At 38.3% G+C, this 19,488-nt stretch overlaps 1 long non-coding RNA gene and 3 gene segments (V, D, J or C); all 4 read left to right on the top strand.

The window, feature by feature from the left end:
- Nucleotides 1–215: 215 nt before the first annotated feature.
- On the top strand, nt 216–1,758 carry LOC127500024 (T cell receptor alpha variable 18-like). The segment is given in 2 exon segments: nt 216–1,208; nt 1,292–1,758. Coding segments are annotated over 2 exon segments (360 nt in total).
- A 1,519-nt stretch (nt 1,759–3,277) lies between these two features.
- Nucleotides 3,278–3,994, top strand: LOC127499459 (T cell receptor alpha variable 18-like). The segment is given in 2 exon segments: nt 3,278–3,419; nt 3,678–3,994. Coding segments are annotated over 2 exon segments (360 nt in total).
- Nucleotides 3,995–10,187: 6,193 nt separating this feature from the next.
- LOC127500039 (uncharacterized) lies at nt 10,188–10,620 on the top strand. The gene is made up of 3 exons (XR_007926239.1): nt 10,188–10,258; nt 10,352–10,416; nt 10,503–10,620. It is a non-coding gene; the product is annotated as an uncharacterized LOC127500039 (long non-coding RNA).
- A 2,436-nt stretch (nt 10,621–13,056) lies between these two features.
- Nucleotides 13,057–14,753, top strand: LOC127499466 (T cell receptor alpha variable 14/delta variable 4-like). The segment is given in 3 exon segments: nt 13,057–13,224; nt 13,415–13,727; nt 14,531–14,753. Coding segments are annotated over 3 exon segments (579 nt in total).
- Nucleotides 14,754–19,488: the final 4,735 nt, after the last annotated feature.

The raw sequence follows: 19,488 nt of genomic DNA on the forward strand, positions 1-19,488 counted from the left end.
GAGTACATTTGAAAGAGAATGTAAATTTCACATACATAAATGTGCATATGTGTGAGCACAACACTAAAATGTTTGTATATAAAAACAAATGTCAACAGTAACTCAAACACAGACAGCACATTTTAAAGTGAATGGACAAAACATGCTGTTCTGAGCTCCAACATTAGGGGGCAACATAACCTCACAAGCTATGCTTTATTCACATTAGACAACCACCTTTCACCTAAGGCAATGGTGAAGTGGAAACAGGATTATCACTCCCTTGTTTTTCAGAATTTGTGGTCAGATATAAATAAATTTGTAATTCCTAATAAAGTCAAAGAAACTCACTTTAAAATAATAAACAGATACTATCCATGTAACAATTTTATTAGTAAATTTAAAGAAGGGTTTTCGCCATTATGTAGTTTTTGTAAAGAAGAAACAGAAACAATTGTACACTTATTCTTCAGTTGTAATTATACCAAATTATTTTGGTCCCAAGTTTCTATGTTTCTTTTTGACTTGTTTTACAAGTTTGTCACTATAACTGATGTAATGGTCTTGTTTATGGATTGTGATACTGGTTTAATGGAATTGGATAATATAATTAAACTTCTTATACTACTAGGGAAATATCATATACATAAAGCAAAATGTATATCGACTGTACCAAATGGTAGACTATTTTCCACTGATTTGAAGATTTTTTTATGACTCTCTAACATCAATACAGAACAATTGAAAAGCTGTTAAGACATCTAAGCTGTTGAAAAGGATACTTAATGTAATAGAAACGTGACTGTTTTGTGATATAAGATACAGAATTTTGATTTAATTGTTTTATATATTCAAATGTCTTTGTATTCCCCTACTGTTGTTTCAATAAAAAAAAAATAAAAAAAACATTAGACAAGCACCTGATGTCTAAATAAAACATTGCTCACCATTTGATTTAAAGCACAGAGCATGTCCATGTTTCACTAACCACACCCACATTATTAAAACACAACAGAACTTCACTCTTCGCATTCATTCATGCATCAGCGACACTTCATTTGTTTTATAAAACCACATTGAGCATAACTTATAAATCAACAATCAATAAAACAACAAGGAAAATCTAACAAATCACTTTAATAGTAAACAAACACTCTGATCTTTAAAGTGGACTTCAGTTAAGATGGAGGAGAAGCAAATGCTGCTCATGATGCTCATCACAGTTTCAGGTAAAGTAAATACAGTATACAGCAAAACAACTAAAATCCTTAATAGATCATGATATGTTATAATATGATTGATTATATTTCAGGTGGATTTGCTGATAAAATTGAACCAAAAGATGGAAATACTAATGTAATCAAAGAAGAAGGAGAGTCTGTGACACTGAGCTGCACATATGAAACTAACAGCAATAATATTTGGCTTTTCTGGTACAGACAGTATCCAAACAGAGAACCAGAATATTTACTGTATAAAGGTGCTCGATCACGGAGCAGTGAGGAAGATATACCAGACGGTTTTCAGTCGAAAACATCCCAAACATCCACTGAACTCACTATTAACAGTGTGACTCTGTCAGATTCAGCTCTCTATTATTGTGCTCTTGAAGTAGCAGCCCAGTGATACAAAGTGCCTGAGAAGCTTTACAAAAACTCATACAAAATTAATGCTTTGAAGTGTCTTTAATCAATCTGTATCATGTTACTGTAAACCACAAACAGTGAATGTGGTGACAGCTGTGAATTTGGGAGGTTACATAAGGGCATGTGAATAAAATTCAGCATGTGTCTCTACATGGTATTCATATAACTGCTTTTATGTTTTCTCTTTCTCATGTCAAGGATGTCATTTAAAATTATATGAAACCAAAGTCTCGTAAACACACACACACGCACACGCACACACACACACACACACACAGACATACTTGTATATGTGGTTTACAGGGACTCTCCATAGACGTAATGGTTTTTTTACTGTACAGACTGTATATTCTATCCCCCTACACTACCGCTTTTTTTTTTTAATTTCAAAAAAACACCGTTTAGTATGTTTTTTAAGCCATTTGGTTTACGAGGACACAGGAAGTGTCCTCATAAACCATATTTACGTTGTAATACCCATGCCATTATACACATTTGTGTATATATGTGTATACACCATGTATACAAGAACACACACGCACACAAAACATTTTACATACATGACAGATCATTTTTGATCTTCCACATGTGTCTTTTGTGAATGTTATCACAATAGTTCAAACTAAAGATAATAAAAGGGGAGCAAATAAAACTGAAACAATAAAAACATTACATAAATATGATTCTTAGAATAAACAGTAAATGGGACTTTGTAAAAATGTATATACTTTTAATGAAATATATTAATTAGATGGTAAATTTTCATCATGAACACATCCATGAAGCTAAGCAGGGTTAAGCTTGACCATACCCGGATGGGAGACCTCCTGGGAAAACTGTGCTGCTGGAAGAGGTGTTAGTGAGGCCAGCAGGGGGCGTCACCCTGTGGTCTGCGTAGGGTCCTAACACCCCCATATAGTGACAGGGACACGACACTGTAAATAAGCACCGGCCTTCAGATGAGATGTTAAATCTAGGTCCTGTGAATCTGTGTAATTCTTCATTTCTGTCCACTGTGCAAAATCTGTCATGTTTAGGCTAAATGTTTTATTCCCGCACTTGTGCCAGTAAGCATGTCATCAGGGAAGAGAAGAGTAGTCGCTGCAAGAAGGACGAGGATGTAATTTTGGTTAAAGATTACGAGGACACACAAATTTAAAAAAAAAGAAAGAAAAGGATGGATGGATAAATCATGTATAATAAACACTGGAATATTCCATAAAAAAATAAGAATTGTCAATTTTGATTTCATGGTGACTTTAAAGCATAGCTGCACATATAGGTGCATCTCAGTCTTAAAGTTAACATGTGCTCTTGGCTCGTCAAGCCTTGTCTGAAATAGTTTTTCATTTTGAAGACTTCTGATAATCAGTCCTTCATCACACATACTGTATTCTACTGTACAACAGGCTCCAGCACACCTCAGTCTATTTTAATACCTCACCAACATGGATATTACTCTTTGTCTGCCCCTGTATGACTTCCTTCTGAGTGGCAGTAACACTTTATAATCACATTATTCTCTCTTTTGAATTACAGAAGCTGTGCAGCTTTTAAATTGTGTGCTTCACATTTCACTGACCACACCCACAGTATTAGTACACAACAGAACTTCAGTCGGTGCGTTCATTTACTCCTGATTAATATACTGGATATGACCACAGTTTCATTCACATTAAGGCAATATTCAGATACAGTTTTATAATAAATCCAACTGTATTATAAATACAAACTACCTCTGGACTGCCAACATGGAGAGACATATGCTGCTCATGATTCTCATTGTAGTTACAGGTAAGTAAATAAGCTGGACAAACAACATCCCATTTTAATATGAAAGCAATCATCACATGATATATATATATATATATATATATATATATATATATATTAATATTTATATATATATATTAATATTTATATATATATATATATTAATATTTATCTATTTTAATATTGAAAGGACACATTTGTAAAAAGTTTTATTGAAACAATCCTACTGATCAGAGATTACAGATCATGATGTAAATAAAAAAATGTATTTAATTTCAGGTGGATTTGCTGACAGAATTGGACCAGGAGAAGGAAATACTAATATAATGAAGGGAGAAGGAGAGTCTGTGACACTGAGCTGTTCATATGATACAAGCAGCAATAATGTTTGGCTTTACTGGTTCAGACAGTATCCAAAAGGAGAACCTCAGTATTTACTGCTCAAAGGTGCTCGATCAGAGAGTGGTGGTGAGGATATATCAGACCGTCGGTTTCGGTCAACAACATCCCAATCATCCACTGAACTCATTATTGATAAAGCAGCTCTGTCAGATTCAGCTCTCTATTATTGTGCTCTAAGAGTAGTTGCCCAGTGATACAAAATGCCTGAGAAGCTTTACAAAAACTCAAATACACAATGTGCTTTAAACAGTCTTTAATCTAACAGCATCAAACCACAATTTATCATTTTTTTGTAAACCACAGCTCTGGAAATACCACTGTGGCAACACCTGTGAATATGGCAGATTATGAAAGGTTATATATGGGGCATGTGAAACTATCATTAACTATTTGTTTTTCTAAATATGTTATTTAAAAATTACTCTAAATTCAGAAATTATTCAGTAAACAAAGAGAATGGAATTTGTTAACCTAAAAATTGAACAAAAACTAACATTCTGTCACAGACTGGTTTGCAGTATACGTGCATGACAAAGAAGACAAATTCAATAAAGTTTAACAGAGTACTAGGAACAAGAATCAGTGAAAATAACCAAGAAAACAACTACAAACTCAATGTGATCAAAACAAAACTAAACAAAGGACAGACTGAAACTAAGGGCATATATATACACAGTGAACTGAGGAGTTAATTGAGACTAATAAACAAGAAACAGCTGGTACAAATGAACTAATAATGATGGTAACCATAGAAACATAGGAATGGCGGGAAACTGAACAAAAGAGAACATGTGACTAAAGACAAACCAACTAATACATGAACAGGACAGGGAAACATAAAAAACAAACTCAAAACAGGCTTAACCCTGACACATACAAACAAGAAAACATAAAATACATTTATTCTGAAGTAGTTCTCTGTTCATTATCTCCTGTAGATCGAGAGGATCTGCAGTCGTCATGTATAATGGGAAGTGGAGGAGTTTAACCCCCGCTAGAAATTTTACGTTCCCAGAACATTCTCAAAACGTCCCCACTGGTGTTAAGCACGTTGCCTAGTAACGTTCCCAGTACGTTCAGAGACGGTCACGATGTGGAGTTCTTTTAAGGTTTGGGGGACGTTATTTGGCAGACATTCACAGAACATTCAGGACGTTCTGGGAACGTTTAGGGAACCATATTTTATTTGGAAATGTTCTCAGAACGTCCCTGCTGCCCTTGTCAAAAAATTGAATTGAAAATTAGAGCTAAATTGACTAACAAAAGTGGCTGTTTGAACAAAAACTAATTTTTCTTAAAGGTCTTACAAAAAAAAAAGTTTTTCACAGGTATTTCCTGAATTATTATTATGAAACCTTTTCTTTAAAACACAAATCTCTTGCAGTAAGTCATTAGCTAACAACAGCACATGCATGAGCGAATGTAACTGCTGTATCAGCAACTACACAGTTACTGTCTTTAAATAAAGCAACATGCAGCAGAACATCAGTGTTTCTGGATCATCACTGACTGAAGCACAGGCTCTACTCTCCAGCACGATGGTAACATCACAAAACTCAGATAACAAACAGAACATTAAACACTAACAGATCTCTCTAGATCTCAGCATCTTCACTTATTACAAACCGCTCTGACTTTATTTCTTTCACTCAAATCTTCTTAATGAGGTTGTTTTAAAATTTATAAATGTCACCGTTACAGAGGTAAGCGCTTGCTTTAGTTGGGCTCCTGACCCTTGACATTTTGACTTTACTTTTTCTCCAGTTGTTGTAACTGTGTTTCTAAAGCACATTTGTTACAAAAAAAAATTGCAAGAAAAAAAAGAAGATCTGATTAAATGAATTGATGATTTCATTGTACAGAGAACTTATTTACTGATCTCTGAATATTTTTTTTTTTTTTCCATGTTATAGTCCTATATAAATGAATAGAATCCTGTTCTGCTTTGATATTTTGAAAGTTTTTATCACTGTGCAGAAATTATTTAGATAGGATCATGTAGACTCACACAGACATCAAGATTCTGCATATGAACCTCAACAATGGTGACAAAATTTTCAGATAAACATCAGTTCTGAGCATCACAAAACAAGCTACTAAAGTCACAAAAAAGATTTTGTTTATTGTCACCATTGTTAGAAAATCTAATGTTAAAATGTCAAGAATCAAGAGCCCATCTAAAGCAAACACTCACCTCCATAACGGTGACTTCAAACTTTATTATTTTCTATAAAACACCCAGGTAGAAGGCAACATTCTCGTGACCTTTCGCAATGTTCCCTAAAAGTTCTCTAAAGGTGACGAAAATTCTGAACCTTTGCAGAACATTTGGGACGTTCCTAAAACGTCCTCTTTTGGTAATGAAAGTGCTGCAGTTCAAGGTTCTTTATATGACTTTAGGGAGACGTTCCAATTTGGTTAGTTTTATGGTCACATAAGAATGTTACAAAGAGGATATTTGGGACATTATCTGAACGTTCCCACACGGTCCTCTGTTGGTCATTTAATAACGTTCCCAATATGAGTTTAGGGGGGCGTTCTATTTTGGTTATTTTATGGTCGTGTGAGAACGTTACAAAGAGGACATTTGGGAAGTTAACAGAACGTCCTACAGTAATAGTCCCCTAAACATTCCCAGAACGTCCTGAATGTTCTGTGAAGGTCCACCAAATAACATCCCCCAAACCTTAAAAGAACTCCACATCGTGACTGTCTCTGAACGTACTGGGAACGTTACTAGACAACGTTCTTTTTTTGACATTTGTGTTGTTGAATCCAGCTGTGGTTTGTATGTACATTTCAGTTATTCAGAAAACAAGAATTTTGTTTTGCTTCTCAAGTAAATGTTTCTTGATTTAACAATTTTAAGATATTTGTACTAGAAACAAGAACCTCACAAGCTATAAAATACAGAGTAAGAAAATCACTCTTTGTGAGTACAGAGAGTAACTCCATATATAATGTAACTAATAGAATAAACTGAACAGTTGGTTTCAGTCAGTTACATCAAACATCCCTATTGAAATCGATCTCATATACAACTCAGAACTGTAATATTTTTATAGATGCAAAGTCTTTTTTAAACTAACCTTAAAAAGAATTGTGTATTGGTCTTTGCTAAAATGTATAACAATTTAATATAAATAAATAATTAGAGGGTAAACTATCATCAAGAACATTCACTATAGGATCAGATAGAGATGATCTACTTCTTAATTTCAGCACTGTAGCTTTAAGAGGAGGTGCTAGAGCTGGAGACTCCTTCTGCTGGATGATGAATGAATGTTTACTTCAGGAACACTTTGTGATGCAGATGAACTGAAACATCATCCTGAAAAATGATGCTGTTTGTTTTGGTTTTGTTCAGTTGTCTTGCACGTAAGTATCTTATTTCAACCCTCAGGCACTCAGTTTTCTTTTCCATTTGTTTGTATGTCTTTGTTGTCAAATGTTGATAATCTCATCTGCAGGTGTGAGTTTTGGGAATGTCATCACACCAGTTGAAACTCATATGTTTGGGACAGAAGGAGACATTATAAGTCTCTCCTGTAGCTACTCCTCAGCAAGAAGTTTATTCTGGTATCGCCAATATGCCGGATCAGCTCCTGAATTTCTTTTCATGATTCTTCATGCCACTGGGGAAGTTTTACAAAAATCTAATATTGTGGATCAAGATCCTCGATTCTCTGCAAAACTGAATGAAGAGAAAACCCATGTGTATCTGGAGATCTCCTCTGCTGAAGTGAGAGACTCAGTGATGTTCTACTGTGCTCTGCAGCCCACAGTGACAGGAAATCCAGTGCATGCTGTACAAAAAGTGTTTAACTGGGAGAAAGCAAGCGAGAGGTGCCGTTGAGGTTTTATGTACGGTGTAAAATCACTATAAAACTATAAAACTATTTAACTATAAAAAGTATAGTTAAAATATATTGTGGCTGAAAGAGAAAGATCAAACAGATCAGTTTCATGAGGACATAAATGTGCATATTTGTGAGCACAACACTAAAATGTTTGTATATAAAAACAAATGTCAACAGTAACTCAATGTCAATTAATTTACCCACCCCCATGTGATCCAAGATGTTCATGTCTTTCTTTCTTCAGTCAAAAAGAAATTAAGGTTTTTGAGGAAAACATTCCAGGATTTTTCTCCATATTGTGGACTTCAACAGTTACCAGCGGGTTGAAGGTCCAAATTGTAGTTTCAGTGCAGCTTCAAAGGGCTCGAGGACACGATCCCAGCTGAGGATTAAGGCTCTTATCTAGCGAAACGATTGGTCATTTTCTAAAAAAAGAAAAAATTATATACTTTTTAACCACAATTGCTCATCTCACACTAGCTCTGCGATGCACCACTCATTACGTAATGGAAAGGTCACGTGTGACGTAGGCGGAAGTACCGAGCAAAGTGTTTACAAAGTGAACATGAAAAGACTAGTTCAAACGGCCTTTACAAAAAAAGGTAAAACAACGACGTTGGACGATTTTGAAGTTGGAGGACAAAATGAGGCCGAGTTTTTCGCCCTACCACGGTACTTCTGCCTACTTCACGTGTGATCTTTCTAACGTGATTATGTAATGCGTGGCACATCGCAGAGCAACTGCAAGACGAGCATTTGTGGTTAATGACCGATCTTTTCACTAAATAAGACCCTTATTTCCTCATCTGGGATCATATAGAGCCCTTTGAAGCTGCAGTGAAACTGCAATTTGGACCTTCAACCCGTTGGTAACTGTTGAAGTCCACTATATGGAGAAAAATCCTGGAATGTTTTCCTCAAAAACCTTAATTTCTTTTCGACTGAAGAAAGAAAGACATGAACATCTTGGATGACATGGGGTGAGGAAATTATCAGGAAATTTTACATTTTGAAGTGAACTAATCCTTTAAACTTTAAAGCGAATGGACAAAACATGCTGTTCTGAGCTCCAACATTAGGGGGCAACATAACCTCACAAGCTATGCTTTATTCACATTAGACAAGCACCTGATGTCTAAATAAAACACTGCTCACCATTTGATTTAAAGCACAGAGCATGTCCATGTTTCACTAACCACACCCACATTATTAATACACAACAGAACTTCACTCTTTACATTCATTCATGCATCAGCGACACTTCATTTGTTTTATAAAACCACATTGAGCATAACTTATAAATCAACAATCAATAAAACAACAAGGAAAATCTAACAAATCAATTTAATAGTGAACAAACACTCTGATCTTTAAAGTGGACTTCAGTTAAGATGGAGGAGAGGCAAATGCTGCTCATGATGCTCATCACAGTTTCAGGTAAAGTAAATACAGTATACAGCAAAACAACTAAAATCCTTATTAGATCATGATATGTTATAATATGATTGATTGTATTTCAGGTGGATTTGCTGATAAAATTGGACCAAAAGATGGAAATACTAATGTAATCAAAGAAGAAGGAGAGTCTGTGACACTGAGCTGCACATATGAAACTAACAGCAATACTATTTATCTTTACTGGTACAGACAGTATCCAAACAGAGAACCAGAATATTTACTGTATAAAGGTGCTCGATCATACAGCAATCAAAATATACCAGCTGGTTTCCAGTCAAAAACATCCCAAACTTCCACTGAACTCATTATTAACAGTGTGACTCTGTCAGATTCAGCTCTCTATTATTGTGCTCTAAGAGTAGCAGCCCAGTGATACAAAATGCCTGAGAAGCTTTACAAAAACTCATACAAAATTAATGCTTTGAAGTGTCTTTAATCAATCTGTATCATGTTACTGTAAACCACAAATAGTGAATGTGGTGACAGCTGTGAATTTGGGAGGTTACAAAAGGGTATGTGAATAAAACTTAGCATGCATCTCTACATGGTTCTCATATAACTGCTTTTAAGTTTTCTCTTTCTCGTGTCAAAGATGTCATTTAAAATGATTTGAAACCAAAGTCTCATAAACACACACACACACACACACACACAAAATATTTTACATACATGACAGATAATTTTTAATCTTTTACAGGTGTCTTTTGTGAATGTTATCACACTAGTCCAAATTAAAGATAATAAAAGGGGAGCGAATAAAACTGAAACAATAAAAACATTACATAAATATGAAGAACACTTTCTGGCTCTGGCTGTCATCATATCATCCAGGTGGACACTGCTGCACACTGCTGGTGGGTGAGAAGAGACCCCGAGCCCACTGTAAAGTGCTTTGAATGTACAGAATGTACATATAAAATGCTTCATTTGTTCATTCATTGAAGAATCAGATGATGTGTTTCATGAATTCAGCACTGTAGCTTTAAGAGGAGGTGCTAGAGCTGGAGAAACCTTCTGCTAGATGATGAGTGTTTATATGTTTATGAATGTTTACTTCAGTAACACTGTCCTGCAGATGAACCAAAACATCGTCCTGAAAAATGATGCTTTGTTTTTTGCTTTTGCTTTCTTCTCTTGCTTGTAAGTATTTAATTTCAAACCTTAATATTTGTCTTAATCTGGTTATTTCTTAACTTTATGAAATTAAAGAAATGAAGGTAATCTCATCTGCAGGTGTGAGTTTTGGGAATGTCATCACACCAGTTGAAACTCATATGTTTGAGACAGAAGGATACATTGTAAGTCTCTCCTGTAGCTACTCCTCAGCGAACATTCTGTTTTGGTATCGCCAATATCCCGAATCGGCTCCTGAATTTCTTTTCAGTGTTCTTCATACCACTGGGGCAGTTTTACAAAAATCTAAAGTTTTGGATCAAGATCCTCGATTCTCTGCTAAACTAAATGAAAAGAAAACCCATGTGTATCTGGAGATCTCCTCTGCTGAAGTGACAGACTCAGTGATGTACTACTGTGCTCTGGAGCCCACAGTGACAGGAAAACAAACTACACTGTACAAAAACCTCACTTACTGTACTGTGAGAAAGTGTTAAAGCATTTAGCATATACAGATAGTTTCATGTGCCATTTAGAGGATTTACTAATCAATATGAAAAAAGTAAAAGCTTGTATCTGCTACATGTTTTCATGTTATAATTTATAGTACTCTTCCTTACAAACTTGTAGGTAAAAATGCTTTCTATGTGTAATTATTTCTGTCCACTATGTAAAACACGCTGTCCTGTGTTTAAACAGAAGGGGGCAGTATAATATCACAAGTGAAGATTTCTTTGCCATTACGCTCCTGCCTAGTCTCTCAGGTATTGGGAGAAACTTTTTCTCTCCTCACCTCTTGCCCTTTTAAGGCCTACTGCTTGGAAAACAGGTCTGAAAATCATTTAAAGACCCCATTTTTTGACTTTCCAACAAGAATAGAGTGCACGTGTGTGAAACAGTTTGTGTGGCATTTTGAGTGAAATTATGTTCCATATTGAGGGAATGAGTCTGAGGGGGATTTGTTTTTGTAATTATATTTATATATATAAATATATACAGTACATAAAGATGACCAATTTAATTCAGTAGGAAGTGGAAGTTGGAAATGGAAGTTTTTTTCACTATTGTATATCTGAGTGAAGCTCAAACAAGAAAAAATGTAGAATGGGACTTTGTTTTGTCCTGAAGGGGTGGGTTTACAGTACAATCCCTCTTCTTGTACTATATAATGAATAAGAAATCAGAGTTTTCTTAAAAACCAGTGAACTTATTCTAGTATTTATGTCTGTATTTGGTATGTGAGAGGGGACTGAGGATCTGACCCATGGCAGGAATGCAATAACAGTGTTTCCTCATTTAGCCCGGCTTTCAGAGAATAAATATGTACTTGTTTTGTACTTGATTAATTTCTCACACAACCAAATTAATCAAGAGTTATATTTTGTATTAAAGAGAATTATATTAATATTCTGTAGAAAGAGTCTTGGAATAACCTAATTTTTGTAAATAACAATACCATGTTAAGATCATGATGTTGCTAAAGTTATCTGTACTGTTAACCTATCAGAAGCTGTAGGAATGAGGTCAACTGATTATACATCTGACTATAAGTATAAGTGTTTCTGTATAAGTTAGTTCGAGGCTGGATCCTCTTACTCATTTTTTCTATGGCCTGTGAAAGTGTGGAGAACTTTGTCTTCAGTAAACTCTCTGTTAACTGACTGAACTTCAACTTTGACTCCTGGTCTTCATTGAGCATACTTGTCTCTTTATGTGAACCAATTGTAATTCCCCTACAGTCCATCGGGAATTATGATCTCATGTGAGTAACAGGTTCTCCCGCACTCGTGCCAGTAAGCATGTCATCAGAGAAGAGTAGTCGCTGCAAGAAGGACAGGGACGTAATTTTGGTTAAAGTTTATGAGGGTACATGAATTTAAATACAAAAAATTATATGGATGGATAAATCATGTATAATAAATACTGGAATATTCCATAAAAAATAAGAATTGTCAATTTTGATTTCATGGTGACTTTAAAGCATATACACCGATCAGGCATAACATTATGACCACTGCCAGGTGAAGTGAATAGCCTGTTACTGGGTGGGATATATTAGGCAGCAAGTGAACATTTTGTCCTCAAAGTTGATGTGTTAGAAGCAGGACAAATGGGCAAGTGTAAGGATTTGAGCGAGTTTGACAAGGGCCGAATTGTGATGGCTAGACGACTGGGTCAGAGCATCTCCAAAACTGCAGCTCTTGTGGGGTGTTCCCGGTCTGCAGTGGTCCGTATCTATCAAAAGTGGTCCAAGGAAGGAACGGTGGTGAACCGGCGACAGGGCCAAGGCACATTGATGCACGTGGGCTAGCCTGTGTGGTCCGATCCAATAGACGAGCTACTGTAGCTCAAAGCACCAACAGTGGGCACGTGAGCATCAGAACTGGACCACGGAGCAATGCAAGAAGGTGGCCTGGTCTGATGAATCACGTTTTCTTTTACATCACGTGGATGGCTGGGTGTGTGTGCGTCGCTTACCTGGGGAACACATGGCACTAGGATGCACTACGGGAAGAATTTTCTGCTGGGAAACCTTGGGCCCTGCCATCCATGTGGATGTTACTTTGACACGTATCACCTACCTAAGCATTGTTGCAGACCGTGTACACCCTTTCAAATGGTATTTCAACAGGCTCTACCACACCTCAGTCTATTTTAATACCTCACCAACATGGATGTTTCTCTTTTTCTGCCCCTTTATGAATTCTTTCTGAGCAGCCAGTAACACTTTATAATCACATTATTCTCTCTTTTGAATTGTGTGCTTCACATTTCACTGACCACACCCACAGTATAAGTACACAACAGAACTTCAGTCGGTGCGTTCATTTACTCCTGATTAATATACTGGATATGACCACAGTTTCATTCACATTAAGGCAATATTCAGGTACAGTTTTATAATAAATCCAACTGTATTATAAACACAAACTACCTCTGGACTGCCAACATGGAGAGACATATGCTGCTCATGATTCTCATTGTAGTTACAGGTAAGTAAATAAGCTGGACAAACAACATCCCATTTTTATATGAAAGCAATCATCACATGATATTTTTGTTTTGTTTTGTTTTTTTAATATTTATCTATTTTATTATTAAAGGACACATTTGTAAGTTTTATTGAAACAATCCTTCTGATCAGAGATTACAGATCATATATAAAAATGTATTTAATTTCAGGTGGATTTGCTGACAGAATTGGACCAGGAGAAGGAAATACTAATATAATGAAGGGAGAAGGAGAGTCTGTGACACTGAGCTGTTCATATGATACAAGCAGCAATAATGTTTGGCTTTACTGGTACAGACAGTATCCAAAAGGAGAACCTCAGTATTTACTGTATAAAGGTGCTCGATCTGACAGTCATTATGAGCATGTATCAGACCGTCGGTTTCGGTCAACAACATCCCAATCATCCACTGAACTCATTATTGATAAAGCAGCTCTGTCAGATTCAGCTCTCTATTATTGTGCTCTAAGAGTATTTGCCCAGTGATACAAAATGCCTGAGAAGCTTTACAAAAACTCAAATACACAATGTGCTTTAAACAGTCTTTAATCTAACAGCATCAAACCACAATTTATTATTTTTTTGTAAACCACAGCTCTGGAAATACCACTGTGGCAACACCTGTGAATATGGGAGATTATGAAAGGTTATATATGGGGCATGTGAAACTATCATTAAGCATTTGTTTTTCTAAATATGTTATTTAAAACCGACTCTAAATTCAGAAATCATTCAGTAAACAAAGGGAATGGGATTTGTTAAACTAAAAATTGAACAAAAACTAACATACAAACAAGAAAACATAAAATACATTTCTTCTGAAGTAGTTCTCTGTTCATTATCTTCTATAGATCGAGAGGATCTGCAGTCGTCATGTATAATGGGAAGAGGAGGAGTTTAACACAGACATTAGCGCACAAATCTACTGTAGGTAACAATCCAGCAGCTGGTCTTTGATTAGCTTGTTCCTGGCAGTTTGTTGAGTGAACATGTTCATCTATATTATACTGATGTCATCAACTGAAGGTATAATATCACAATATTTTAGAAAAATATCACATTAACGAAATACAATGAAATGTATAATTTAAATTTAATTGTGCTCTTTTTAATTATTTTTTGTTCCAAATTTATAAAAGTTTCATATATCAGAGATGTGTGTATCATGTTTGTGTGCTAAACTTAATGGCACTTTAATTTGCAGGTTCCAGATCCACAGAAGTCATCACTCCAAAAAGAGTATTTGCACTTGAGGGTGACAATGTGACGCTCTCTTTAACTACAGCGGTTCTGTTCGTGGTGTTCACTGGTATCGCCAATACGCAGGTTCACCACCACAGCTCCTCATACTGGAAGATTCAGGAGTAACTACTTCAGCTGATCCACCCGTTCCAAGAATAACCATCAATCACAAAAAAGAGCAAAGTCATGTGGATCTGGAGATCTCCTCTGCTGCAGTATCTGACTCTGCTCTGAGGCCCACAGTCACAGGAAACACAAGAACATAAAACAAAAAAGCTAACATCAAAGTTTAGCTATAGCCTGTCAATGATAACACCATCCTAGATTTCACCATCTAGCTGACTGGTTTTCCCTAAATTGTTTTTGGGACCTGGAACATGGATGAATTAAAGTCGATGCAAAAAACAAACCTGTGTATGTGTATTTAGTGAGTGATGTCACTAACCACTCCCACTCTACAAATACTCTTTAGAATGTAGAACTCGTTCGAACTGCAGTGTCAGTGAAATGTATCTTCTTCTTCATTCACATTAGATACAAGGATTCCCTGAAGTCCTTCACTGCAGTGTCTCTTGTCCCTGTGAACATGATTAGGCTTAAAACAAAATAAATCACTCGGAATATTAACATGGACAGATGCCAATTGCTGATTCTCATGACAGGTACTTTTTTAGAGTGTCATTTACATATTCATACACTACTGTTTAAAAGTTTGGGGTCAGTAAGATTTTTTTTTAAAAGAAAGTAATACTTTTATTCAGGAAACATACATAAAACTGATCAAAAGCGACAGTGAAGACATTTGTAATGTTATAAAAGTTTCTATTTCAAATAAATGCTTTTTCTTGAGCACCAAATCAGCATATTAGAATGATTTCTAAAGGATCATGTGACACTGAAGACTGGAGTAATGGCTGTAGAAATAAATAGAAATTTTAATCTATGATGAGCCCTTGGTGAGCATAAAATTTCTTTTAAAAAACCTTAAAATTCTTGCTGATCCCAGACTTTTTAATGATAGTGTATATAGGTCATTTAATTTGTATTTTTTTTTAGTATTTAAGTATTTTCAGGGTTATTTCTATTATTGTTCTAAAGCACAAATTTTCTTGTAGGTGTGTTTGCTGACAGCATTGTGCCAAAAGAAAAAGGTACAAATAAAACCAGGAGAGAAGGAGAGTCTGTGACGCTGAGCTGCACATATAAAAGCAGAAATAATGTTTTCCTTTACTGGTACAGACAGTATCCTAATAGTGAACCGACGTATTTGCTGTTTAAAGGCGCTCGCTCGTCTGATGAAGGGAGCACATCAGACAGTCGTTATAAGTTAACTAAATCTCCTACATCCACTTCACTCACCATTAACTATGTGAATCTGTCAGATTCAGCTCTCTATTACTGCGCTCTTAAAGCAGAAGCCCAGTGATACAAAGTCCACAGACGCTTTACAAAAACACTCACATAATTAGTGTGTCAGTTATCCACCACATCTATGTGTCTTAAACCACAAGACAACAGGATGTGGTCACACCTGCAAAAGAAGAAAAAAAAAAAAAAAAAAACAGTAAAATGCATTTCTTTTGTTGGTTAGGTCCACCTCTTCAGGTTTCCTCAACCTTGTTGTTGTGAACTTATAGCAATAATGTCACGGGAATAATACGCGGATGCAAGTTGCAAGTAAAATCTCTTTATTGAGAAAACCACAGAGTCCAACACGTTGCAGCCAGCGGGAGAGTGGTGACACAGGGACTTCGATGGGCAGTCCTGAACAGAAGAGTGAAGACCGTGTGTAGAGTATCCAGAGTGAAGGGAAAACACCAGGTGAGTAATCCAAACGGGACTGGAACCGGAACAGCACGACACGATGACTCAGACAGAGGAACACACAGGATAACAGGAAGCAGCACGGGCGATATCCAGCAACGATCTGACAAACATGGGACGAAAGACAGGGCAATAAATAGGCTGGTAGATGACATTCAGCTGCCGCTGATCACTGGTAATCAGCGGTGACGCCCACATGAAACAATCAGCGTGACGAACACACACACACACACACACACACACACAAACACACAAGACCAGAATGAGACAGCGGATTACCAACCGTGACAGTACCCTCCCTCCTAGGAACGCCTCCTGGCGTTCCCAGACGAACCTACCTGTCGATTGTAATCATCGATAAGGGAGTGATCCAGGATGTCCCTAGCAGGAACCCAACTTCTCTCCTCCGGACCGTAACCTTCCCAGTCCACCAAGTACTGGAATCCGCGTCCCCTCCGTCTCGAGTCCAGAATACGGTTTACCGAATATGTAGGTTCCCCGTCTACGAGTCGCGGCGGTGGGGGAACCGGGGCCGGCGGATTAATGTGTGAATGAAACACGGGTTTAATCTTTGATACATGGAAGGCGGGATGTATTCTCCTGTACGCCGGAGGAAGTTTGAGTCGGACAGCCACCGGACTAATGATCTTGGTGACAGGGAACGGGCCAATAAATTTGGGAGCTAACTTGTTAGATACGGAGCGGAGCGGAATGTTCTTGGTAGAAAGCCACACCTTTTGACCCACGACGTATACGGGAGGCTTCGACCGGTGGCGATCGGTCTTAGCCTTGGTGCGCACCCCCACCTGAAGGAGAGTCTCACGGGCTCTACTCCAGGTGTGGCGGCACCTCTGGACGAAGGCGTGAGCGGAGGGGACCGCGACTTCGGATTCCAGACTGGGAAAGATAGGTGGCTGGTAACCTAAGCTACATTCAAACGGAGAGAGGCCCGTGGACGACACTGGTAACGAGTTATGAGCGTACTCAACCATAGAGAGTTGCTGACTCCAGGAGGAAGGATTCTTGGATACCAAACATCGCAACACTCTCTCCAAATCCTGGTTGGCTCTCTCGGTTTGGCCATTGCTTTGAGGATGGAACCCCGAAGACAGACTGACAGTCGCACCCAGTAACTTACAAAACTCCTGCCAAAATTTGGACACAAATTGGGGACCCCTGTCGGAAACCACGTCCATTGGGAGGCCATGTAACCGAAAGACGTGATCTACAACAGTTACCGCTGTCTCCTTGGCAGATGGTAATTTAGGCAAGGGAATAAAATGAGCCGCCTTCGAGAACCGGTCCACTACGGTCAAAACGACTGTCTTTCCCTGGGAGGGTGGGAGGGCGGTAATGAAATCTAGCGCAATGTGGGACTAGGGTCTCGAAGGGACAGACAGCGGTTGGAGTAACCCATCTGGGGGTCGATTGGAAGTCTTACCAGTGGCACAAACCGAACAAGCCAAAACAAAATTGCGAATGTCGTGAGCCATCAATGGCCACCAGAATCGTTGCTTGACCAAAAAACTGGTGCGATTTACTCCTGGATGGACCGTAACCCCTCCGGCACAAATAAACGATTCGGTGGGCAACCGAGCGGAGGCGTTACCCCTTCTAAGGCCGTACTGACCCTCGATTCGACCTCCCATGTAAGAGTGGAGACCACTAATGTCTCAGGTAAAATACACTCGGGAGTAGACGGGCGTTCGGAAGGATCAAAAATACGTGACAAAGAATCGGGTTTGATATTCTTGGAACCCGGGCGGTACGAGAGAGAAAAATCAAATCGTCCGAAAAAAAGTGCCCACCGAGCCTGCCTGGAGTTAAGTCTTTTAGCAGACCTGATATATTCCAGGTTCTTATGATCAGTCCAAACGATAAAAGGTACCCCCGAACCTTCTAACCAATGACGCCATTCTTCCAACGCTAATTTGACCGCCAACAACTCTCTGTTACCAATGTCATAATTACGTTCGGCGGGTGATAAACGATGGGATAAAAACGCGCAGGGATGCATCTTGTCATCAGTGGAAGAACGTTGAGACAGAACTGCACCTACCCCCACCTCTGACGCATCGACCTCCACCACGAACTGACGTGAAGGATCAGGGGCTATGAGAATGGGGGCCGAAACGAAGCGGCTCTTAAGTTTGGCGAATACAGCCTCAGCTGTATCGGACCACCTGAACGTAGTTCTGGGGGAGGTCAAGGCGGTCAGAGGCGCGGCTAGTTGGCTGAAATTACGAATGAAACGCCGGTAAAAATTGGCAAACCCCAGAAACCTCTGTAGGGCCTTACGGGAATCTGGACTTGGCCAATCTACCACAGCCTTAACCTTGTCAGGGTCCATACGTACTCCCTCAGACGAGACGATGTATCCTAGAAAAGAAACAGACTGTGCATGAAAATCGCATTTCTCCGCCTTGACAAAAAGCCCATTCTCTAGCAGCCTCTGAAGCACTCGCCTGACGTGCTGAACGTGTTCCTGGAGAGAAGAAGAAAAAATCAATATGTCATCCAGGTAGACATATATGAACTGGTCAACCATATCTCTCAACACGTCATTGACGAGTGCCTGAAAAACCGCCGGGGAGTTGGACAACCCGAAGGGCATGACCAAGTATTCGAAGTGCCCCCTAGGGGTGTTAAAGGCGGTTTTCCACTCATCCCCCTTCCGAATGCGAACCAAATGATAAGCGTTACGTAAATCCAATTTTGTGAAAACGGATGCTCCCTGCAACCTCTCGAAGGCTGAAGACATCAACGGCAAAGGATAAGTATTCTTTACCGTGATGTTGTTCAGTCCTCGGTAATCAATACAAGGTCGCAAGGAACCATCCTTCTTCCCCACAAAAAAGAACCCCGCCCCCGCTGGAGAAGAGGAAGGTCAGATGAACCCCGCTGCTAGAGAATCAGAAATATATTTCTCCATGGCCTCCCTCTCGGGAACAGAAAGAGAGTAAAGTTTGCCTTTAGGTGGAGATTTACCTGGCAGTAAATCTATAGCACAGTCATAGGGACGATGCGGAGGGAGAGAAGCTGCACGGGACTTACTGAACACTTCCTTCAGATCCAGGTACTCCACGGGCACGTTTGATAAATCCGCCGCCTTCTCCTGAAACACAAAAACAGACACAGGCGGACAAGCAGACACAAGACAAGACTCGTAACACTGTG

The sequence above is a fragment of the Ctenopharyngodon idella genome, chromosome 2, assembly GCF_019924925.1.
Source record: "Ctenopharyngodon idella isolate HZGC_01 chromosome 2, HZGC01, whole genome shotgun sequence".
Taxonomy (NCBI): domain Eukaryota; kingdom Metazoa; phylum Chordata; class Actinopteri; order Cypriniformes; family Xenocyprididae; genus Ctenopharyngodon; species Ctenopharyngodon idella.